At 41.3% G+C, this 26,597-nt stretch overlaps 1 protein-coding gene across 1 annotated transcript in view; it reads left to right on the top strand.

Moving 5' to 3' along the window:
• The window catches only part of cacna1ib (calcium voltage-gated channel subunit alpha1 Ib), a 213,934-nt gene that overhangs the window by 56,754 nt on the left and 130,583 nt on the right, over positions 1–26,597 (top strand). The window contains exons 4-5 of the mRNA XM_028566047.1: positions 5,588–5,685; positions 18,086–18,245. Coding sequence (XP_028421848.1) covers positions 5,588–5,685; positions 18,086–18,245 — 258 coding nt within the window. The remainder of the gene's footprint in view (positions 1–5,587; positions 5,686–18,085; positions 18,246–26,597) is intronic.

The raw sequence follows: 26,597 nt of genomic DNA, 5'->3' as shown, positions 1-26,597 counted from the left end.
TCCTCCTTGGCTACTAGCAACTGTGTGAAGGAGGGGTGAGGGCGATGAGATAATGAGAACAAAACTGTCTGCGCCTCCACATGATAAAAGCCTTACATGATTGCGCACACGCCAACAGTTTTGTTGTCATTACTTAGAATTCATCATCGGGGCGACAGAAACTACGGACTATAGCTTTAACACGTAAATTCCCGTCCACACACTAACATGTCTACTGTATTTTACCGTGTACCATCTTCCTTAGAGTTGGGTACCGAAATGCGGTGCCGACGTAAACGGTAGAAACGAGACCGAATAAGAACAAAAATTTCGGTGCCTCATTTCGGTGCCTGTCTTTACACTACACTCGACAGCAGGTAACGTTAGCCTAGCTTTAGCTAGCAGCTGTATAAAACAGTTAAAATGCTGACAGCTAACGTTAAAAAGTGTGACTGTATTTCACTGTAGAGGATTCCAACACTGGGACGTGTGCTGCTTTGCAGCGCAGCAGCTGCCATTGTCGGAAAAACGACACAGACGGTGCGTTCACTTGAAACAGGCAGCCTCGTGGTGCATTAAAAGTTATTGTAAAATACCCTTTTCCCATCTGGTGATTGTTTTTGTCGTTTTTTGTTGTCAACAAAAAACGACTGGTGAAATAAGTTATTGTTATAGTTATTACGTTATTATTAAAACTTAAATTTTGACCATATGGCCTTAGCAATAAACAAGCCGTTCTTTAATGTTGCCATCTGTTGTTTAGTTCCCTTCTTTTTTTTAACTTTATTAAAAAGTATCTGTTTAGGCACCGGCACCGTTTTAAAAGTATCGCTTTAGCACCGGTATTGAAAAAAAAAAAAATGATACCCAACCCTAATCATCCTGTACCTACAAACTGTAGACAACTGTTTCTGATTTAAAAAAAAATTTAACATTGATGCAAATAAATTGCCAATATGGGAGCCTGAACAGTGGCGGATCTAGAAAATTTTACATGGGGGGGCAAAGGGGTAGCGAGAGATCTTGGTAGGGTGGCAGGGGAAGACAGTACATGGAAACCCCCATACGTAAACTGCTATGCCCTACTACGCCCCGCAACGCCCTGCTATGCCCTAAACTGCTACAACTCTTATTTCTAGTCATAGTTCCATTATCTTTTTTGTTACTATAATTACCATTGTTATGAATCATAATTCTCTATATCTGTATATCTGTATCCATCTGTATCTAACCAGCGACCACCAAGACCCTGGATCTGTCTGATGTTTCTGCCCAAAAGGAAGTTTTTCCTCGCCACTGTTGCACCAAATGCTTGCTCTTGGGAGAATTGTTGGGTCTTTGTAATTTAAAGAGTGTGGTCTAGACCTACTCTATCTGTAAAGTGTCTTGAGAAGAGTGAACTGTTGTTGTACATGTAAATATTTACATATCTAACCCTATAACATATACAACAGAATGGAAATAGCCAAACTGAAAACACGTCATGTCACGACATGTTATGTTACTGTACTGCAATTTATATGGAAGGAGAATATAAACCAACCATATGGTCTGGGGGTAACTGCAGCCTCCTCTTCCTCTCTGTCATCTTCATCTGCCTCCTCCTGATCACTCTCTGCCTCTGTCCCTCTCTCTGAACCTGCAGCCTCCTCTTCATCCCTCACTGTCAATTCTTCCTTTCCCTCTTCTCTTTCACTCATTTCTGCATCTCCTTCTGGGGTCTTCTCCTGCTCTGACCTGCCTGGTCTCTCCAGTTTCCTGTCTTCTCCTTCTTCATTTCCCTCCTTCTCTTCCTCCTGTGCACATCTCAGAATTTTCTTGGCTGGCAATATCCCCACTTTTAGGCTTCAGCTAATATCTCCAGCTACTCTGGCCTACAAAAGTCAAGATGTGAAAAGCTCTTGTTATTCTTGTATTACATTACACTGTATGGCCCTGTAGCTAATAAGTAGCCTAAAAAACATAACATCAGACGAGATTTATTACATGCACACATCAGTTATGTTTAGACTAGCCTTCTTAACCCCGTTGTATTTGTTGTTTTCCCAGTTTGACAGTAAAGGATGTTGCCTGGTTTAATTTGTGCAGCGTTATTGTCGTGATATGTGAGAGGAAGTGGATTTTATAATACTCCTTAACTAATCACACACACACGATCGGTCTCAGCAAGCACTGTGTAGTGTGTTGTAACGAAACGGGGGCTAAGATTACATCTACACTTATTATTTATTATGAATTAATATAAATTAATTGTTTGTTTCAATGTTTTAAGAAGCCTGTGCACATAGTGGCAGTTTGTTTTTAAAAGCAAAGTTTTTTGAACACCAAAGTTAGGGGGGCAGCTGGGGGGGCAAGGCCCTACAGTGGGGGGTCAGCTGCCTCCCCTTGCCCCCCTGTAGATCCGCCCCTGAGCCTGACACATGACTACTTATTAAAGAGGGGACTGGTTGTTTTTTTTGCATTCATATTTTTGCTTTGCTGTTGTACCTCCCTCTCTTTCCACCCCTTTTGGATAAACTCCTAAATGCGATATACTTTTTGCTTCCTCTCATTGTGGAAGTCAATGATGTGTTCGCTCTGTTCTTTGCTCCCGCCATAGAAAACTGCCTGTCAAATTAGATCCCAGTGACGAACCAACCTCTGTGAGGACATGGCCGTATCCAGGTATTCTGCGAACTCCGACTTTGGTTTTCATGGTCGGTGTGTTTTACCAGTGTGATTTTGTCTGATTTGTGTGGGGAAGCTGTAGCAGAATCAGGGCTCCTGTCATCACCAAGTCACATTTCATGGCTCACTGAGTTAGAGCCACAACTTACAGAAGCTTTGAAACATATGCAGAGCTTTGGTCACTAAACTTTAGGTTTGGGTGCCTGACTGCATGGTAATAAAAGCCAACTGTTATGTTAGGGAGTTTCACCTTTGAGCTAATGTGGGAGCACAGTGCAGTTGCAGCAGACTGGGTAACCCCAGCCCGATCTGCTGGCCATTTGATTCCGCCCTGCAGCTCAAGCTGGAAACCTGTACGTTTATCTATCCTGCTTCCGTTAAAAATCTGCGGGGACCAATCACAAACATGCTTATCCACCTGGCGCGCTATTGCCGGGTTTAACAATGACGATAGAGAAGCGACGGCAAGCAGCTTTTTGTTTACATTCAACATGGCGGCCACCGAAGCGCAGCGACCAAAGTACGTCACCTGGATCGTCTGATTGGTTGAAGGACTATCCAATTGCGTACAGAGTCATTTGAACTATGCCCGTTGATAACGCCTGTTGTGCGGTAGAAAATCCAGAGCAGACTCCCCAGACTAATGTTCACTCTTAAAAGATTGAGCTTGGTCTGATGATAGCCAGACTACAGTTGCAGGTTTCAACTCTGAAACTTTTGGCCTGGTCTGGCCTGTTTTTTCCAGCTTCAGAACGAGGTACAACTCCGGGAACATCAGCTCTTCCGATTTGACAATTAGTTGAAGTTGGCAGTACCTCTATTTTCTTATATCCTGGCAGAACTTCGACATGGCCATGTCTTTTTCTGTTTTTGAACCTCCTGAGTTACATTCTTACGTAACTTGAAACTCCCTCTGGAACACCAGGAAATTGGAGGATTTCTGTTACTGTCTATTTCACTGTTTTTTTGCTGTCGAAAAACTTTCCTAAGACTCCTCTCCAGATGCGTATGTTGAAAGGTCGAAAGAGAATAATTGGATGGGGCTTTTTAACCCCCTCCCATTGTCTTAGCCTGAGAGCAGCTTTCTTCTGTTCAGCCAGGTATATGCATATTGCTCTCCTCTCTCTGTCTTTGTCTCTGCTCCTGGCGTTGTAATTATCTCCAACACTTGATAAAACCCTCAGACTCACTCCCTCTCCCTCTCTCAATCTCACTTTATTGCCATCGTTATATTGCACTTACCGTATTTTTCGGACTATAAGTCGCTCCGGAGTATAAGTCGCATCAGTCAAAAAATGCGTCATGAAGAAGAAAAAAACATATATAAGTCGCACCGGACTATAAGTCGCATTTATTTAGAATATAAATACAAGAGTTATTCAACTACACAATAGCACACAGAACAATACGCTGAATACGGTAGGTGTCCGATATGTTAATGTAACATATTAACAGTTATTGAACTATACAATAGCACACAGAACAACTAGCTACCAGGGCGTGGAGCATGGAGGTATTAAAAGGCGTGGAGACGTAACTGCACCCTGAACGAGCCCCTCCCGACTCGTTCCTCCAGCTCTGGCCGTCTTGCTTTCAGCCCACGATTAGCCGATTAGCTTTCTTTGTTTTCTTCATTGCAGTAAGAGTCCCCTTTTCGCCAGTCTCCCTCATAAGTTTCTCCCTCATTTCAAACTCTCTTTCTGCTGCTCGATCACCGTTTTCGGCTGCATATTTTACTACCTGCAGTTTGTTATCTCTTTTCTTTCTCAGTTGTCTTTAGGAGGAGCGTTTTAGTTGTCACAAGCCTAGAGCGCCCTCTCGCGGCTGTAGACGGTAATGTTTTCAGTATGAATTAACATGTAAAAACATGTTAAATTATATATATTTTGATATTAAGGTCGCACCAGACTATTAGTCGCAGGACCAGCCAAAGTAGGAAAAAAAGTGCGACTTATAGTCCGGAAAATACGGTAATCATCCCTCGGTGCTTTACTCGCGTTGGTTTCTGATTTATCCGTCCCTTTTTCACGCTTTCTCTCCATTTCCTGTCATCCCCTTGTTTCTACTTCTACTTTCATCTCCCTCCTTCAATGCACTATGCTCTATCAGTCTCTCTTTTTGCCGTTCTTCAGGCAAAGTATGTTTTCCCTGTAATGAATTTGTCAGAAATAGGTCAAATAGCAAAATACTCACTCTCTAGTCTTCCCTTCTCTGTCTCCATTATTCCACAACTAGTTTTACTTCAAGCTTGTGTATTCCCTCCACCTTCAATCCCTCGGCTTTCATGTCGGATGGATGCAGGTTTAATCTCACGCCTTTCATGCTTGTGCATGCTTGCGATTCCGACAAGATACACTTTGATTCTTTCATGTGCTAAAATGTATATCCAGTGTCAGGGAGGCAGGAGGTCTACTGTACTTATTCACTTGTACTCTGACATCTTTCTCCATCTGTGTCAAAATGAAGGAACGTTTTTTTAATGCTAGTGTAACTTTGCCATGTAAAGCATTACACCTACGCACATTAATATTCATGTTCTGCTGCAAACTACTCGAAGAGTTTGATGTCTAACAGCGTATTTAAAGACAAAGAAACAGATTTTTGCGAGCACAATTAAGCTACTGTTTCAAAGTCTACCACTGACCCCTTTTTGTCTTGCATTATTAGGTGCACACATTCCAGCTCATTAATTCATATTAGGCTCTGCACAGCAGGACCCCGACTGTGCGAAAGGCGTGTGTGCTTCTGTTTAAGCTTATTATTTGGAGAAACAAGGAGGGGAGGAGTAGATTAAATCAACACAACTTGGAAGTTCCGATAAAATTTGTTTGGTTTGCATTGATCTTGGTTTTCAGTCCGTTTAATACCCATTATAGACTGGAGACATATGGAAGGGTTGTTAACCAGTTTTTCTGTATGTTTTGTGTGTGTGTTTTTTCAGGATGATTGAATACTCGCTGGACCTGCAGAACGTCAACTTCACCGCCATCAGAACAGTGAGGGTACTGCGGCCTCTCAAAGCAATTAACAGGGTGCCAAGTAAGTCACAACACCAATTCAGACTGGGTTTTACAGTCAACTTTGGTTATCTACACATGAAAGAATATAGTGCTTTGCACAGAGCACGACATCTATTGCTGGAAGAGGCTACCGGTAAAGTAGTGAAGAAGGAGCAAGAAGTGAGAGAACAGAAGAAGAGATTAACAAAATTACAGAGTTTGAGGTTAACATCGAATGCGATGATGAGTGGCTCAATTTCGAAGGTCGCGCGTACCTATTCGAGCCTGAATACACGAACAAGGAGCTACAACTATTGGAAGAGAATCTGAGAGCTAGCTAGCTCTCAGAGAGCTAGCTCTCAGAGAGTAGAAGTCATCAGGCAAATGCTATTTAAATAAACTCCTGGTGTACTTACACACTTTCCAATGCCTCATTTTATGAGTACAGAACCTATTTGTACTACTGTAGTTTGGTACCATTCCTGGCATTATTAGTGGGGTAATTTACAAGATACGCATTTGATTCCATTAGCGCCTGCACTAAGCCATTCGGCTGATAGCACAAACTAAAATTCTGTTTTGAGTGTCACGTAATTACACTTTGAGTTTCCCGTCTTTTTGGTTTGGCGCGCATCTAGACCCAAATTGATTGCAGGCCAGTTTAAAATTTGCGAGGGGCCGGATTTGGCCCACGGGCCTTGAGTTTGACACATGTACTGTAGAGCGATGGTGATATTTAACCACTGTAGCGTAAAACTTATCAAAAGTTATTTGATATACATTCTGATTTGTGAAAACATTGTTTTTGACAATACATTGAACAATACCATAACATACCATTCTATTCTGTTCCATAACATAACATAACCAGGGTGTTCCCTACAGTTATAAGGCTTAGGTGCAGCACCCGAGCCATTTTGGGCTCCACCTAAGCTGAGTAAATGTAAAATCAATGTGACTAAACGACTTTCCTCAGATCTAATGATTGCAGTTGGTCCCCAGTGGACTTCTTTAACAAGTTTTGTCTTAAAGCAATTTGAATGTTATTTATTTAATATCTGCTCTAGCTTTTCCAATTTTTTAGACACAGATATGGTAATAATAAAGGTCCAAAATGATGTCAAATTCATCTTCAACTTTATTTGTGTCCCTGAAGGGTAATTGTGTGTGCAGCATGTACAAACACATAAAAGACACACACAAATACATACGAGGTATAAACATAGTCACGAGTGGGGCGGGTGGGGCGGACAGGGTGGGGGGGGGGAACTAGAGTAAGCTTGAACAACAGATAAAACTGGAACACAATCGTTACAGTATGAGAACAAATAACAGTACAAGGTGTAAGAAAAGAAATAAAGTAGCCACGAGTTCAAAGACGAGAAAGATGCATTTCTTTTTATTGAAAAACGCAACATTTTCTTGAAAGAGGTCCCCACAACCCCCCCGCCTTGTGCATTGGTGTGTGTGGCAGGGCTGGCATGTGTGCGTGTGTGGGGATTGTGTGGTAGAGCAAGTGAGAGAGTGACGGCGATTAGCTTCGGAGCGAGTACCAACTCCAGAATAATTGTGAGAGAAACAAAGTGTCTCCCCTGTGCTTTCTGACAACGGTGGGAAATCTGTAGCAGGAAACGTTAACCCTCTCCTTGATTTCATGTCATTTATGGAGAAGGAGAACCAGGAAATGAGTATGGTTGGGTACCGAAACCTGGTTCCACTATGGAACTGGTTCCTACGCAAACGGTTGTATTCGGCCCGGATTAGAACGCAAATTTCAGTTCCTCATTTCAGTTCCGACTGAAATAGTTTCCCTCTGTCGCTCCGGACAGCGGCAGACTCTTTATTATCTATTTTCTGACATGCACTCTACAATCCCTGCTGATAGACGGCTTTTTGTACACGCTCTGAAACGGACATAAAAATATCACACTTTCTCTGTAGTCTACCGTTAGCTAGCCACCATAAATGTAGACTACTTTTAAAATGGCATATTTTCCCTCTGGGCTCACCAAAATGGACGTAAAAGCATATTAACCGTTCACTGCACGTGATCGCTAGTAAACATATTACACATGCTCTGCTAGTCTATCGCTCAGGACAAGACCCTGTAGCCTGGTGGTGGGGGAAGTGGGACAGCCTCCCAAAATTGTCTGTCCTTTCAAACTCCTACCTGTGTGTACAGGCCTCTTGGACACCGTCTGAGAGAGTTTTCTCCTGTGCAGGACATGCCATAAGTCAGGAAAGGTGTAGTACATTGCCAGAGAAGGCAAATTTCTGCATTCTTCTGCAAAAGAACTACTAAAGTTTGAAGCTGGATGGCATACCAACTCAACAACATTTATTTTGTTGTTACTTGTTAATAGTGTAACTGTTATTTGTTAAATTATTGTAGTTATCTGTTAGGTAACTTAGGTTTACTTATTATATATTTATCGTTAAATTGAAATAATTTTCAATTTTAAAAAAACCCTATAAAAGAACCTTTCTTTGATGTCATTTTTCAGTTTTTCAAGAATCGTTATAGGAATCGGAATTGTTTTAAAAGTACCGGTTCGGCATCGGAATCGTAAAAATCCAAACGGTACCCAACCCTAGAAATTAGTAGGAATGCAATGCTACCAAGCGTCACCGCGACGTGTATTTACATTTGTCGATAGGTTCACATCAGGCTCAGCGTAGGGTCCGGCATAGGATCCAGCGTAGAGTTTGTGTCTCCTACCTATGTGTCATACCTATGTACCACGGCTTAGCCATAAATCACGCTTTTAAGTCTTTAGATAACATAATTTTACCTATATCAGAAGTACACTCATCTCATAAGCGAAATAGGTAGACGAGGTAAGTTTATTTGTAAATCTGCATTGAATAAATCCAAAACAACTCTTGTATTATTGTGTCTGAGTGTGGTGTTTACTGCTACCTTTCTCACAGATGGCTCCCGGCATTGTTAGCGACATAACACATGCTGCAGTACGTTGTTATTCATTCTGGATCAAATGGGCCACATGAAAGCAGCCCCATTGTAACTGCAGCACCATACATGTTGACACGAACCTGACTGCCAAATGCTCCCCAAATGCCTCGTTGTCTCGGCTGTAATTACGTCGATTGTGTACCTGTTGTTTCAATGAGCTGGCCTGGTGGGTTACAGGTACATTTGTGCCTGTAAGCGAATTGATTTTTGTCTTATGCATTTTAAAGAGTGACGGGCTTCTGCACAACAATAAAAGTGGAAGGAATAAAATTAGGAGGTCACATTTCATCTCTGTTCAGCCAGTGTAATGCATGTTGTTTGCTGCTCATCCAGTTTCATCCTGTGGGAGGAAACCAATTCTGGAGGGCACCAAGTGCACAGGGCTATTTAAATTCCTTAAAAGTCATTTGATCCACCCTGAGCCGTTATAATTTTGTATAAAATCTCCTCAGCACCCAAAACCGTCACTGAAGTGATGCATAGACGTTCTGAAGTGTTTTGATCGCCCCCCTTCAACTCTGAGAGTGCTGCTTAGTCTCTGTCCTTTTTTGATGAGAATAATCAGAGCTTGCTTCTACTTGCGTTTGTGCTTTATGTGTCTAAATTGCACCTCGCAGGCAGTAATTTTAAGAAGCTATGAGTACTCTCTAAGTCGGATATGCTGGTGCTTGAAGTTAATGTTGTTTTGCTTCTTTGTTGTAATTGCTAAACCTCCCATTGTTCATAAAATCTGTAACATAAACTATTGGAGCAGTTTCGTTTTTTTCTTCTCTGAACGCAGGTTGGTCACAGGGAAATGTGTGTTGATTTTTTCTATATATATTTGTCACATTATTTATACAGAAAATATATGAGCATGCAGACATGGAGAGCACTTAAACATAGCCCATATGTTTTCACAGGGAGAACGTTGATGTAACTAGAGTCGAGGACACTTCATTCGTGTTGTGATTATATCCAATTATTTGCATTCCTGTTGCCAGTCTTTTTCCATGGCTCTCTGTTGAACTATTTTTTAGGTGAAAAGATAGCAAGAGTTTGTTTTCTTATCCATTGTTTTTTTCTCTGTGGAGTATCTCTGTTATGTATCTATTTTCTCCATCCTTTCCCTATCACTGAATTCTCTCTGTTTTTATCAATTTTATGCTTTGCATCATTCAGTCTGGGCCAATGTTTAATCTTGATTTTTTTTTACCCAAACGGTGATCTTTTCTTAACCAAGTCGTTTTTGCATCCACACCTAACCAAACCTTACCCTTAGCGAAGTGAGATAACAAAAAGTGGAAAGCACTGACAAATGATGTTCCTCTTATAGGGGCAGAAAACACTAACTAACTATGTCACATTAAAACCTATAGCTTGGTTGGTTTGTTCAAATGCATTCAAATGACCTGTGTTTTTGTTTTCTTGACAAGTGACCTCTTGTCCTAACATAGTGAATTAATGATGACTGTCCTCTCTCTGTCATTTCCATTAATCATGATGCCAATCCTATAACCTTAAGCATGACCACGACCTTTCTCTATTCTTAACAGTGCGGGTTTGGTCGCCTTAACACAACTAGACCTTAACTAACATAGAAGAGACACATCACAAACAGTCATTAGGGGTGGAAAGAAGATATTGAAATTGATTATTTTCCCTATATATATAGTTTTTTTAACCAATGATTCACCTAAATATTTTCTGTTTATACTGTACCGCCAATGGCGACAACATCATATCTGTTTCCAGCAAAACAGACCAGGAGCAGAAAATTTGGAAAATCCATGGTATGTACTTCTTCACAATTGAAATAAATGTCAGATTGACTGATCGAAATGTCTCATGATATATTGTCTCTAGAAATGTATTATTCAACTTTTGTTTTTGTTAGAGAAGGAAAAGTAAATCGCAATACTATCCAATACTTTTAGAATAACAAAGAATACAAATCAAATCGGCACCCATGTATCGTGAAAGAATCGAATCGGGACAAAAGCATATCGTCCCAGTCCTAACCGTCATATTGTTTTATAAATGTTTATTTAACTAAAATGTAATGGTTTGTACAGCTGGAAGGAAAGGCAAACAATGATTGAGTCTAAACCATGTTTACAGCCATAATCTGGGAATTATATGAGCAGGGGTGACTTTTCTATTCACTAAGCTTGCTTTTTGACGTTGAAAACCAAATATGTGTGTGTACTGGTCTATCTGTAACAGATCTCAGAAACAAGCTAGGAAATAGGCATTAAACGAATGTCACACTTTATACAATAAAGACGATAACAGAGAAAAATAGATCCCCTCGCACTAGATGCTTTCTTTGTGGTTTATTCAGCGACATTTAAATAGGGGCACTGCATCTGGGTAAAGGAAGGATAAAAGAGAAGAAGCAGATGATAAAAGGGGAGAAAAAAAGAGACAGAAAGAGAGACAAACGAGGGAGGGAAGCAGGGATTATCCAGCTCCATGAAGGATAGGCGAAGATGGACGGGAGGAAGAAAGGGATAATGAGAGGAGGGATGCGGGGTGGGGGTGGGTGGGGGGGAGGCTCAGATGAGCAGGCTATTATGATGACTGATAGACCCGAGGAGACAAGTGCAACGGATGGAGGGAGATACTGTAGAGATAAAATGGCAGAAGGACAGAGAGGACGGAGGATCAGAGAGTGGAAGATCAGATGAGAATGGTGAGATGATTAGATCTTAAAGAATATAGAATATATTCATATTATTATTTGTATTGTTAATATGCAGCTTTGTTGATAAGCAATGCTCTCCCAACACTCATTCACACATTTTCTCCAACTTTAATAAACTGCTGTTGGCTGAGGCATAAATCCCAATGTTGCAATTTCCCTTAGACCCTGACTTTAAGTTAGTTAGGGAAACACGCACATAACTTGAAGCCATTATGGCCCTGTGTACTGTACCTTTAAGACATTTAAACTAATTGTGTGGTTGTAATATGCCAGCCAATAATGCAGACAAATCTGAGGCTCATGCTTGCTTGTTTACTAAAAACATCCTCTTAGGTTTTACCTGTTGGTGGTGATCTATTCCTTATATAGTCATAGTGATTATTTTACTCTAAGCTAACTAGCCAGAAGCTCTCACAGCTTATTCTAGAGGAAACTAAATGAAATGTGCCTGTTTGTAGGAGGATATTGGAGGATTATTTGGCACACGGCCAATCAATACCTAATTCAATGCAAGTGCATGAAGCAGTGATCCCTTTATTTAGCAAGGCAAAAAGGAAGGGTGACGGTTGTGGTAGTGGATAGGCGCCCGTCATTTTCAACCTTTATTCTGGAGATAGCAGTTTGTTTGATATTGGCTTTTTTTTTCTTTTTTTCTCTGTTGGTAGCAAGGCTCGAGGATGGACAATGTCACTCATCTGGTCCAAACTGAAATGTCTTATCAACTATTTAATGGATTGCCATGGAATTTACAAATATTCATGTTCCCCACAGGATGGATTGTAGACTAATACTTTGGTCAATGACCAAATACCTACAAAACTAATGACATACCCATCAGCCTCAGCTGTAAGTTTTCTTTTATTGGCAAACGTTATTAGGCTAACATGCTAATGTAAATGTGGACCCTGGTAAACATTGCCTGCTAAACATCTGCATTTAAACATTTTTATTGTGAGCGTGTTGTCTATATTGACGGCGTTTCATTTCGGGGATTGTTCAGGTGCCGCCTGAAATTCTGCCGGATGTCCTCAACGTTTGGCCGGATGTCCGTTTCCTTCCGCTTTCTTTGTGTTGGTATTTTAAACTCCGGTGGATTTAGGAGGACTATGGTTAACTGCTCCTCAGATCTCTGCAGGGTAAATCCAGACAGCTAGCTAGACTATCTGTCCAATATGAGTTTTCTGTTGCACGACCGATGAGTTTTCTGAAGCGTCGGCCTAGACGATTGTGATTTGTTTAAAGAAATGCTGATATTAGCATTTTCCTCAAAGCCCCACTGCCTAAGTACAGACTCACATAACTTTTATAACATGGCTGTACACTTGAAGGCTTGTTTTAAATGTAACCTCAGTATTTCCATAACTTCATAGTCATAGTTATGTTCAAGTGTCTCAGTAAGCTATTACAGTGTGACAGTGTGCCAGTGAGCAATACCAGGACCCGGAACCCGAAGCAGCTTTAATGGAATTCAGAAATTATTGACGATTGATGATTTAAAGCTGCTCTTTTCCTACTCTAATATGTCAAAATGTGTTCCCTGAAAAAAGCCTATACATCGTCAAAAACGCAATCTTTCCCTCCACTTGACGCCAAATAGTCCAACGTCAGCGTTTGTGTGTTGATAACATCTGACCATGAAAGCATAACATCTTTCTTGAACTGTTATTGAATGGCACACTTGTGCTTTATAAAGTATTGACAGGACAATTACCAACATTGTCACACCGGCACTGGGCTCTCCCTCAGCCACGCCCACTACCCATTCTCCACTCAATCAGTATCATTGTTCACTATCCCCAGCCTATTAGCACTAGCCTCGTGAGACCGTCCTGATCTCACGAGCTCCAGTTTTCCACTCGCAGATCAGTCTGGCATCTTGAGATAGAGAAAATTTGGAGCCGTACGCCAAACGACCGACCAATCAGCGTTGGTTTTGATGCGGGTTTAGGTGTGACGCAACGAGAAGCGACTGTTAGTCTAAACAACATGGCAGCTTCATTGGATGAGATGAGCGTAGCTATCGCGCAAGTTTTATCCGAATTAGAAAGTATTCTTTCATTGAGAGAAGAGCAAAAAACGGCACTGGAGGCTTTTCTCGGAGGAAAAGATGTTTTTTCTCTTCTCCCGACTGGTTTCGGCAAGAGTTTGATCTGATTGGTTGAGTTGGCCCATCTATCACCAACATAGGTGGTGACAGACAGATGGTTTATCCAATCACCTAACCAGTATTTTCGCCACCTTCCCAAAAGTTCTTCAATGGAAAGTTCCCAGATGGAAATGCCGATCTGGCGGAGTCAGGTTATATTAGCACTCCTCACCTGTTGCCTGTTTAAGCTCATCTACAAAAACCCTGTCCGGTCCTCAGTTGTTGTCTGGTCCAGTTTTGCCACTGAGCCTTCCTGTGTTTGTCTCCGGGGAAGTTAAGTTTATCTCCTGGGCTTTTTTTTACTTCAAAGTTTATTGGAACAGTTTAACTTGAAGTCTTCTATTCTGTGTCCTGAGTCTGAGTCCGTGACCAACATGAATTTGAAAGTGTCAATTTATTTTGTAAACCACTTGGCTTCATTGGTCACGTGATGAAAAGGTCAGTGTATAACAAACACAGTTGTGCGCTGCGCCAGCACTAGCTGCCAAAACCAACTTATTTCACTGTCTCTTTTTTCGTATTGAATGAATAAAGAAGCAATTCTCTCCTTTATTAAAAACAATTTACCACAGAGCTCATCTCAGGGGTAATTCAATCTCTGTGCTGCGCAAGACATACAAACATGGAGTGCTTCGCTCATGCAGACACATACAAACACAACGGAATATGCGCACAAACACACTGCACAGGGACGCAAAACCACAACTAATGCAAAGCAAAGAACACACACTTGTAGGCTCATATGGACTGAATGTGCACACAAGCACACTCACACACACACACACACACACACACACACACACACACACACACACACACAGTGAAGTGAACAGAAGAGTCAGTTAATGGGATGCTAATAGAAATTATCCAGGCCTGGTTCCCACTGGCCACAGCTTAAAGGACTGAGCTTGTTTACTACATTACCCCCCCCCCCCGGGGAAAATGCCGTATGAACAGCCAAGGTAACGGCCGTTATCACAATATTTCTCTGCCGCCCCTGTCTTTTCATTTATTCGTTTCAATTATATTCTGTTTATCCTCATTTGTAATCCAATTTGCTGATTTCCTTTTTCTTTGCTTCTAAAATCTGCAGCTGCAGTCTGCTGCAAATGATCGGATTATTAAAGTTGACTTTTGTATAAAAACAAACATTTGTTATTCTATTTAGCCCTATCCCATCATCAAATAGCCAGGCTAATTTTAACTTCATTTTAACTTTAATTACTAATTACTTCCTGGAGGAAACATTTTGAATCTTTTCATCTTTAATCACATCTCGAACTTGGGCAAAACAAGCTCTTACACAATGTACTTTTAGGTGCTGTGTTATCCCTTATTTACTGTATATACTTTGTCTCTTTAACATTTTACCTTGTTGTGATCTTTTCATTTCTGTGAATAACTTATTTCCGTTTGGATACATGTTATACAAAATTCATATTATTAGTGTTGATCAATTGTAATGTAATATTAGTGTGTCTTGAATTACAGCACTATAAGCTGCTACTGACTTCAAACAGACGTGATCATTGTGTGGAAAATATGTTTGAGACGTCTGTTTCAACTTTCCTAAAAGAGGAACTAACTTGATTTTGGCATTTTGCATGTGTAATTACTTTAAAGTCAATAACCCCACAAATAAAAACAGTCAATAGCAATTGATTTTGGACACCTTTTTTTATATTTTGCCCTGGCAAAAGTGAGAGCTAACAGTTTAAACTTGGAATCAATAATATTTACATCAAAAATCCAACTGACGTTCATTCTGTTCCCCAAAGGTCATGTCAGTGTACGTATGTCTGTGTTTATACTGAAAGAATGACATCTTATATTTTTCCAGCAAAACTTAAATCTAGTCCTTTGAGGGGGATTTCAGATCTCATGAGAAATGTGCATTTTCCAGTTGTGAATGGTCACCTCCTGCAGTCCTACAGAACATATCACACAAGGACATTTTTCTCATGGAGATGTCACATGATTATTTTTATTTATTTGACATATAATGTAAGTCAAGTATCAATTAATAAAAACGTGCTCAAGGCTTTACATCTTATGTGTCGTTTTTAGAATAAAACCTCGTAAATCATCACGACATTTGGCAGGAGCCCTGGGAGAAGGTCTGAGGACCGCATGCCCACTTACCCTTGATTAGTCGGCTAAATGCTGTATCAATCCTCGACCTATTTTACAGATATAATTTAACCCCTGGTTTAGTTTGCTTATACAGATCAGAGCCAACGTAATGGGCCATGGGATCACAATTAGTGTGAAGATTAGGGATTGATTAGCTAATTATGATAATATGAAGGCTTATATCGAAATGCCAGCATAATGTGTTGAATTTCTGCATGAGCAAAAGAGTGGGAGGGATGAGAGAGAGAGAGAGAGAGTGTGTGTGTGTGTGTGTGTGTGTGTGTATAAAAGACAGAGAGAGAGAAAGAGGTAGTTAGGTGGAAAGATGAGAAATTTGAGAGTGGGTTTGTCAGCGTGTGTTTCTGTTTACAAAGAGTGCACAAATTATACAGATGCATCTTTGTGTGTGTGTGTGTGTGTGTGTGTGTGTGTGTGTGTGTGTGTGTGTGTGTCTGAGCACTTCTAACGTTAATTATCCAGTGTCGGGTCGCAGGGGCAACAGCTCCAGCAGGGGACCCCAAACTTCCCTTTCCCGAGCCACATTAACCAGCTCCAACTGGGGGATCCCGAGGCGTTCCCAGGCCAGGGTGGAGATATAGTCCCTCCACCTAGTCCTGGGTCTTCCCCGAGGCCTCCTCCCAGCTGGACGTGCCTGGAACACCTCCCTAGGGAAGCGCCCAGGGGGGCATCCTTACCAGATTACCAGATATTCTTTTGTACATATATTAAAAATGACTATTGAATATTAACTAGAAATTCTGTATTAAATATAAAATAAAAGGGATGTGAGAAAAGGTACCGTTAATTTCAGGTTAAAGAGTAAACTACAGAAAAACTAACTAGTATAGGTATTACTAGAACACACTTTGCTTGAGGTTTGAAAGTTGAAGTTCGGTTCTTAATGTGCATGGCAGAGAAACCAAAAGGAAAGAAAGAAAAGAAAAACAACAACAAAAAATCATCCCCCATCAACACTTCACCCTCAAAATATAACAAGCCATGACTTACTGATAATGTTCCCGTACATCTCAGTAACTTAGTCTGAGCACATGCTCAACTCACTCAGTTTTGATACTTAACTGACAGCTAAAAGGCAAAAATTAATATAAAAATAAAATTAATTCTTTGGTAGCTCTTTACACCCAACAATCAGTGTGTAATTCCCAGCTCAGTGAATGGAAGCTACATTTTAAGGTTTCCCCAGAGAAAAATGTGATTTCTTAAAGGCTTTAGTCAGAGATCTTGGTTAAGTTCAGGCACAACACATTCACACAAGCATCACTACAGTATATATGTACAAAGAACAACAGCACTGTCAGATGTCCATTCTTAAACCTTGTGTTGTCTTCCCATTGACCATGCAACTTTTAGTTTTTCTGGGTCAAATTTTAAAATGAAATTTTTTTTTGGTCTGTTTGATTTCGACACTTTTCCCGATGTTTTTGTCACTTTTTTCGACGTTTTTGTTACTTGTCCCGTCGTTGTTGAAGCTTTTGCTGACGTATTTTTGTTGCTTTTTTTTAAATGTTTTTCTTGATTTTTTTTCTGTGCTTTTTTTTGACGTTTTTTGTCACTTTTTTCAACATTCTCTTATCAATTTTCTTTAAAATGCTATAAAATTGAATAAAACACCCACATTCAATGAAAGTAGTGAACTGATCATTTATTTTACTTGTGAAGAGTAGGCTTATAGTTGTATGGAACCATCCATGTTATTTTTTTTTTTTAAACAATTTGGTTGAAAGAAACCCAAATTTCTGTTATAGAAACTTTTTGAAAATGGGTCAAATATGACCCGAGGACAACAGGAGGGTTAAAGTTAACAGTATATTTGTATTGAAAAGACTTTAAAAGTGACAAAATAACAAATGAAAAATGCAACAACAAAAAAAGAAAACATTTTGTTGAAACATTTTGACCTGATGAAGATTCAACTGAGATCATAACATTGTCAGTTTAAATGTATTTGTGGTTTGGAGTGAATGTGCAGCTGGTAGTGTGGCCTGTAGTCTATATCCTCGGTGTTCCACTTCCAGGATTGCTCCTTTGCTGAAATGGAAATCCCACCGGATTTCACTCATTTAGGCCGGATATCCATTGCCTTGGGCTTCCTTTGTGTTGCCATTTTAAACTCTGGTGGATTTCTGAGGACTACGGTTAACTGCTCCTCAGATCTCTGCAGGGTAAATCCAGACAGCTAGCTAGACTATCTGTCCAATCTGAGTTTTCTGTTGCACGACTAAAACAACCTTTGAACTTAGACATGTTCCACCAAAACAAGTTCCTTCACTGCGGCTCCGTCCGGCAATTAGCGCAGCCCAAGACGATTGTGATTGGTTTAAAGAAATGCCAATAAACCAGAGCACATTTTTCTCTCATCCCAGAATGCTGTGCCGACTAGCTAGACCCTCCTCTGCAGTGCCGCGGTTGAGGAAGGCCTGGCAAAGCGAGACAATGTGGCCTGTGTCATGATACCAATGTTTTTGTGTTTTTCTCTTCAGGCATGCGCATCCTGGTGAATCTGCTGCTGGACACTCTGCCCATGCTGGGCAACGTCCTCCTCCTCTGCTTCTTCGTCTTCTTCATCTTCGGAATCATAGGCGTTCAGCTGTGGGCGGGGCTGCTGAGGAACCGCTGCTACCCGGAGGACAACTTCACACTGTGAGTCACCGTCTAGGTCTCTGTGTGTTTGTGTAGGTCAGTGTGTGAAAAAGAGAGCGTGAGAGGGAAATGTGAGACTATAATGTGACATGTCGGTCCGTCGGCTTGAAAATGTATCTGTGAGCGTGTGTGTGTAGTGTCTACACACTATTGTGTCTGTATGCGTTTCCATCCTATTGTGGTGGTTTGTTTTTGTAATGGTGTACAGTATATGTGTACTAGATGTAGCTGATAAAATATCTTGGAATAAATGTTGCAGTAGTTGGCTTGTTTTTTATCTGTGTGTGTGTGTGTGTGTGTGTGTGTGTGTGTGTGTGTGTGTGTGTGTGTGTGTGTGTGTGTGAAGTTGATCCAGCTTAAATACTAAATTCCATTCTCAGTGTAGAGCTCAGATATATAAGATGTCTTTGTTAGTCATTTGTCTTTTAGCCATGAAGGAATTTCAGTCAGGATCACTCTCGTCATAGATATCATCTGTTCTGATGATGCTCCCTGGATCAGCCGAGCAGCATGCTAAGATGACACAGGGAGCACGCTGCTGAGACTCCCCCCCTCCCCTGTACAAAAGAGCAGGCCCCAATCCAAGACATCAAAACAATTTTTTCAAGACATAGTTATGATGACACCCAAATCCAGGAAGGTGGAGGCTGGGGTGGTGGAGGCGAGCTTTGCCAGCAGCAGCGGTGTGAGGCAGCATTGGAGTAGCAGGAAGACGAGAGGAAAAGGGAGACATTTAAATGGACCGCCTGATGTGAAAATGACTGTGATTGGTGGTGACTGGCTGGAATGATAATTCAATTAGTGGGCCCATGACTTCCGTGTCCTGCATGAACTAACGCAATGCTTAATTAGTAAGAAGAAAATACAGTTTTGGTTCAAATGTTTTGTAAATGTTAGTGAATGACCATGGTCACGATTAATGTTGGTAGGAAACAGAAAAGTATAACAGCGGCCCAATGTCCAAGTCAGCAAAGTTTGTTTATATCAGAATTTCTTTTCTTCCAAATGACTCCTCTGCCTCCACGTCCCTGAAGCTGTGTCGTCACTCAGGAGTTTTTTTCGGGTCTCTCCACAGGGGCCCAGACCTCAGGCTGTGCTGTGGAGAAAAAAAAAAAATTCTTTCTTAGTCTTAGTTTGACTCATTTGAGAAAACAAGTTGGCCCTGCTGACCTTTTTTGCTGTATCCTTCCAAGGAAACAACTTCGTTATTTTTCCACGGTTTCTTCTCAATTGGCTTAACTCTTACTTTGTATCATCTCCTCATTATACAGCAAAACAAGTGTGTATGTGGTGAATCATCCCCTGCTGTGTGCACACACAGTCACGCATATCCCCTTTTTTGTACACTTTCCTAAAACAAACGCACAAACTTGCAAGGGTGCACAATTATTCGTGCACATACACAATCACAAACTCCCCCACTGATAGACACACTGCATACCCCCAGCAGGGTATCTGGGGTTTTATAGAAGGTCTAAGCTTCAGGATGCTAATAATGCGAATCAGGTGTACTGTATGCTTTTATCTCCCTGCTCCCTCCTTTTTTAATATCCCCTTTTCACTTGTCTTTCCCTTTCTTTGGGGTAAAGTCTTATTTGGGTGCATGTGTGAGCGTGTTATTGTTGCGATTGTATTTCCAGGACTAATGCTGTATCTCAGTGGCTGTGGGCTGTTTATTTTGGTGAAAGTTTTTAGAAAATCAATTACTCCTATGTCATGTAGCTACAAAATCAGAGGAGTGCAAATGCTGATTCAGGGCGGCCCACCGATGCACCCTCTGCATGTGCCTCACACTCGTTTGTTTGTTTTTTGTGTGTGAGACTGCATCTGTTTGTGCACAGTGGCAGAAGCAACAGCTGTCAGTCAGATGTCAATATCCTTCAACTTGTAATTGTGCATTTTTTGGTAATTTCACACCAAACAGCTGGTTTTGATTACATGCTCATAATCCATGAACAACACCACAGTCCCCTTGCAAGATATTAATAGTTAGGATTTGAATGAGAATGGTTTATCCTTTTAAATGGCAAAACTGCACTTTAAAGAGTTACATTTTCACATCACAAGAGCCACAATATTAATTGCATTATTGGAAAGGACTTTAGCAATAGTTTCCCAGACCACAATATTACATTCTCTAAAGATAAGATGAGAAAATACATACTTTATTGTCCCCTTTGGCACACTTTTCTTGGGCTCGGCATCCTTACAATTGTTACATTTCTTAAAATACATTTTAAAAAGAAAGACAATGTTCATACAAATAACAATACAAGTCGGCAGTCTAAATTGGGAAACTCTAAACTGATAGGTAAACGCTCATATTCAGAGTGAAGGATGTGAGATGCTACGCCGTCGCTCCTACGGCGTCGTGACCCCTTCGGAGTTCTGCGTCAGGGTTGCTTTGCGTCGCCATAACACTAGGGGGTGATAAGTCTGAGGTTATTTGCGTGGCATCTGCCGGCCAGTTTATGTTATGTTCGCAAGCAAACGTTAGCACAACTGCCCACAAAGTACTGCTTGATGACGAAGTGCTAATTTCAAAACGTTACTGACATATAGACACTTTACAAACGTACAACCCCGTCATTGTAACCAAAAAATGTCTGAGGGGTTCACGGCGACACAGAGGGGTCTGCAGGGGTACGCCGTTGATTCGTCGCAGTAGCATAAATCAGCCTTAAGGTGTTTATAAGAACAGACCTGTTTAATGGAAGTGGTATGAATGAATGCTGGGCTGTGGTCACCTATTGACTAATAATAACTAATCACAATCGTTGTGGGTGGCGCTGAGCGCCGGACGGAGCAACGGTGTCTCTGCAAAATAGCCTCGGGAAGGAAGTTGTTTTGGTGGAACGTGTACGTTCAAAGGTTGTTTTAGTCGTGCAACAGAAAACTCAGATTGGACAGATAGTCTAGCTAGCTGTCTGGATTTACCCTGCAGAGATCTGAGGAGCACTTAACCATAGTCCTCATAAATCCATCGGAGTTTAAAATGGCAACACAAAGGAAGCCCAAGGCGAGTGAAATCAGGCGGAATTTCCATCGGCAACGGAGCAATCCCGGAAACGAAACGTCGGGGACATAGACTACCGGCCACATAACCCAACCTCCAATTATCGGTCTTTGAAATAGCTCATCCTGTCAGTCTTTGAAGTTAACGTTGGCCCAAGCAGCTACAAAGAGTCAGATCTCAGTCAGAAAACATTATCAGAGGTGGCAGTTTGTCATGACCATACCTGGTCAACTTAATTAGCAGCCTGCTATCTCCTTATCATAATATATAATGTCGTACAGATAGGGGAAATAGAGATAGTTATTTGAGTTCATTTAGTTGTTTTGAGTTTAGAAGCACTTGATGGAATTTCCTTGAAAGAACTGCTCCATTGCAAGATATATCCCCCGTGTATGATGAATTGCATGTTTGCGTAAAGATTAAAGCTTTTGCACGACCTGCTGTGCACCGACTAAAAGACTGTAGGTTACATTATGCTAGCTAAGCAATTCATTCGAATTAATTACTTGGAAGTGCACTAATTGAACACTGCTTCCATTTTCCTACCGTATAATTAGTACTTGAATTAGTTCATGAATATTCCTTTTGAATTTACAGTAGGGGCCAGATGTAATACCGCCCACTTCAGGCGTATTTGTTTCGCTACGTGCGTGTAAAAGCATGGCAAACTGCCATTTACTGAGATAAAAGCGCAGACTGCCTATCGTGGGGACTGAAAATGGCAAACTGCGCTTTCATTGGAGGTTCAAGGGGAAAGTGGGAGTTTCCCATAAAGAGATGGGAGAGGAAGCGTAAAGTGCACCTAATTATGTATGTACAAAAAACGCCTGTGACAGCTCGCCTCTATTTTGCGGTGAATTTTTCACCGCCTCTTAAAAGCAGGTGTAAACCAGCCACAAGCGGGTTTCCTCGCATATGCCTCCTGGTGAAATGGCAGCAGTAATCTGAGCAAGACGAAGACATAGGCCAAGGAGACGAGCTGAAAAGATTTTTGCCACAAGGATCACACTTTTTCAGTTGAGTGAACACGAAATCATTAAGTGTTACAGATTAAACAGCCATGCAATATTACAGTTACTGGAAGAAATCAAAGATGACATTGAATCTCCGACTCAGCGTTCACATTCCATTCCAGCAGCTGTTAAACTCCTCGCTACATTACAAATATTGGCATCAGGATCATTTCAAACAGTCCTAGCATCAGCAGTGGGAATATCGCAGTCTGCACTCAGCCGTATCATAGCACCAGTACTTAACGCTTTGCTACAGCGCAATAGTCAATACATACATTTCCCCACCACTGATGCCGAAATAACACGCATGAAGCTGTTACCTTATGAACGAGCAGATCAACTTTGTTATCGCTGAATCTTTGTTTTCGCTGTTTTGACTGACTTGGTGGCTGATCCATGATAGAAAGATGCTCGCAATTTGCGGTATAGTGGGCGGAGAAAGGCGGCGATTACCCGATGAACTGCGGGTTTGGTAAATACGACGTGAGCTGAAGTATCACAGCGTGCTGTTTCCGCGGGTTGGCCATGGCGCTGATAACGCCACATTCGCAAATGTACGTACATCTGGCCCTCGGTTTCTTTCTAGGAAGCCAGTGTTACCTCTCTGGGTCATTTCATGCAGTTGGTTTTGATAACACTCACACCTTGTTCACTACACCATACCGCACTGGAAGATAGCTCATGAGATGAGATTAGACAAGACAAGATGAGTTAAAAACCAAGTTGCAAAAATTCCGATTAATGCAGGTCTTTTGATGTGTATCAAAATCTTTTGATGCCATCTCAGTTTGATTGTTAATTTTGTTACCTGAGTATCGGAGAATGCATTTGCTGTGCAGGGCATTATTTCAGTTGTATGTAGGGACAGCAGGGGGATTTCTGTAAATTTCTTCAAAGTTTGGAAAACAAAATCATCAATCCGTAATGAAAATATGATGACTCTCTTCCTATGCTCATTTTGTGTCCCATGGTAGCAGCATAAGAAAATAGTAAGTCGGAATAAGGAGCTGGAAGCGCAGCAGGTGTTGTTTGTTCCCAAATATCTTTATGATTAAGAGTACAGCTAATACCACTGTGAAATCACAGAGCTCAGACAATAACCGGGATTCGGTCAGCGTTGAGCGAGAGTCCGGGGAGACCAAGTCCGCGGCCAAGCGTTTGATTAGGCCAGTTTGGCTGCTCAGAGAAGTGGACTGGACGGTAGTTTTGCACTGCCGAGCCCAAAGGAGAAAATAATGATCTGATGAGAGGCTTTGAGGTTGGCCATTGCTATGGTAACCAATTCAGAGATGAGACATGAGAGGGGATGTAATCACACAATGTCCTGACCTGTCCGAGTTAATTTCAGTAATGTCATCCAATGTTGGTTAAACACACACGCAAGCAGATTTTTCTTTTTACCACAAACCATGTGTGATGCTTGTAAATCCGACCGCAAAGTGTTTCCTGGAATGAAAGTGGGAGGTATAAAACACAAGCGTTTGGCTGGTGGCTATGCTGACAGGAGTCCTAACATCTCAGCTGTGAAATGACTGCCGTCTGTCTGACACTTTCTGGCGGCGGCCGTAATCACCTCAGTATACAGAAACACACCGCCGATGTCCAATCTCTTAATGACCTGGGGTGTGATATCTGCTGTCGCTGGATGTTGGCTCGGTCATGTGCAGAGGTGGGGATCAGTGGATGGGTTGTGCGATGGAAAGAAGAGTAGAATAAGTGGGTGGACACGAGCTTGTTTCTGACGTTTTTTTGCTGGCCTTTGGTTAGCAAGCAGACAAAAATACAAACGGTAGAAGTCACAGGAAAATATATAGCAGATTCGTTCACGCAGGCAAACGCGCGCGCGCGCACACACACACACACACACACACACACACACACACACACACACACACACACACACACACACACATACACACACCACTGTAATGCAAGTTCCTGACACACAGAGAGTGCCAAATTAGCGAACAAATAAACACTCATATAAACCAGAACTTTGCTGAGCTAATGAGAGTGCTGAACAGGTGGGCTCAACAGGTGGACAGAGCCAGGAATAGACAGATGAATAGCAAAGTGTTTTACATTTGATGATGTCTTTTTCTTTTTTATAATTCTAGGTTGATATCACATCAGATGCCCAATCTGCTAGGTTTAGGAAATTATTACGAAAACTAAATCGTTTAAGCAACTAAAATCTTATGGAAACCTAGCAATATCTATTGCAGTTGGTTTGAACATAATATACTTTTTATTTGCTCTCCTGTGTGTGGGCCATCCAGTGAAGAAGAATTCACAGGCTTCAGAGAAGAGCTCAGCTTATTCATCTGTTATCATTGTCCACCAGAAAGTAGCAATTATAGGATCCCCTGCTTTTACTTTGTTTGATAAGAACATGTGAGCCACTTGACATCCATGTGACACTACAGGGACGCTCAAAAGTATTCCACCAAACAGTTTTTAATGGGTAGTGCCATACTAGTTTATACATACATACAACACATATTTTCTCTGTAGCTGCTTTGGCCTTATGTTTGCTTTAACCAGCTCATCTTGGCCAGGAAAAAAAAAAAACTTGTCACGGTGCCTATCACCTTATGCCACCCTCAGGAATAAAGAACTGAAAAACGCGTTATTATGGAACCCACGCAACTTCTAGGCAAGACCCGCCCTTCAATAACATTCACACGCTACTATTGGCCAGGCCTCCGTGCTTACGTTAGCTAACGTTACCCGATTTGTTCAGGTCCTATCCCCTGACCAATCAGCTATCCTAACCTTAACCACTCCAGGTCAATGCCTAACCCCAACCAATTGAGCTGCTTCGTAGGGCGGGACTTTCCTAGAAGTTATGTGGGATCCATACTAATGCCACTAGGATCAGACTTCAGCCCTTTTCACAAATCTTGCACAATCAATGGCACAAAAAAGACGTCCACACTTCCGCGAAGAGAGTAGTATTTAGATTTTTTGGCAACTTGGCTGCAGTAGAACGCCAAGACTTGTGGCACATTAATCTTTAAGACTTCATTGGTGATATATGATAGAAAAAGGTCAGAAGATGAAGACATGATCAGAACAAGAGCATCACTGTAAACTTAACTGACGTGAAAAGGCTGTGTCTCTCCTCCGGTCAGCAGGCTTGATAATAGCTTCTATTCAGTGCAACACAATACAGAGAGACAAAGTCAGTGAAAGAGATACAATGAGTGTGACAAAGACGTAGAGTGAATGAGAGAGCTTCTATTGAGTCTTCTTAAATACCAGGTCACATGTAATTGCTAACCAAGGTCTGCATCCATCTGTATTCCTTTCTCCGGGCTGCCCTTTAAATAGCAGCCTGCTCCGTATTAAAGAGAGATCACACAGAGCTTTGCTGTTCTCTGTCTTACGTGCCTACCTTGCTCTTTTTGTAATGGCAAGGCAAACACCTTTACTATCTCTGTCTTTTTTTCTTTCTTTTTTTTTGCCTCACATAGTACTCTTGTTATGTTTTTCTTTTCTTTTCCCAGCCTTGCCATCTCTCTTTCAGTTATTGATTCAGTTTGGGATTTTTGTCTCATCTCTTTCCTATTGTCATGCTTCCTTCCTGCTTTCCATTTATTTTCCTACATCTTTCTGTATATGGCATTGAACATTGTTCTCCCCCTTTTTGGCATACATCAATTATCATTCCCTCTTTTTTTATATCCATATATTTCTCCTTTCCATCATCTAGTTTTCTTTCTTCATTCCTGGCTGCCATTTCATCCGGGAGTGTCTTCCTCTATTGTGTCCCTCTCTTCCTCTTCCCGTATCCTTCTCTTTTACATTCAGCATCTTTGAACACAGAAGTTGAAATTGCAACTCTCACTGGTACTCATTTAACAAAGTAAAGCCATAGGCTGCTTTTGGCCTATTCCCTTGTGAGGCTCTCTGTAAAAGCCCTGACACACCAAGTCCACTGCAAAGAAATAACATTTACACGACCGACTGATCAGACACTGTGTTATGCTTCACGCTGCTTCACGCTGCTTCAGCTCTTATAATAAAGGTTGCACTTTAACACCTTTTAAATACTCCAGCTGACAGTGTATGTATGTCCTGTGCCGGTGTAATAGGGGATAAACGTGTCGGTACTAAACGTGTATTTGCATTCCAAATAATATCACAGAAGACAAAATCAACTAAGCACCCATTTTCACGCTGCTGTAATTGATGTTATGCTTGGACGACGGCGTACAGTTTGGCTTTGCACTGCTGTTTTTCCGCCTATCGTATGTTTGACAGCCTGCGTTTGTAGAGGAAGAAAAAGGGTAGAAGCAAAAAATAAGTAGATGCCACATT

The sequence above is a fragment of the Perca flavescens genome, chromosome 2, assembly GCF_004354835.1.
Source record: "Perca flavescens isolate YP-PL-M2 chromosome 2, PFLA_1.0, whole genome shotgun sequence".
Classification (NCBI taxonomy): Eukaryota; Metazoa; Chordata; class Actinopteri; order Perciformes; family Percidae; genus Perca; species Perca flavescens.
The sequence above is the reverse complement of the archived record's forward strand: the minus strand, read 5'-3'. Positions and strand labels throughout refer to the sequence as shown.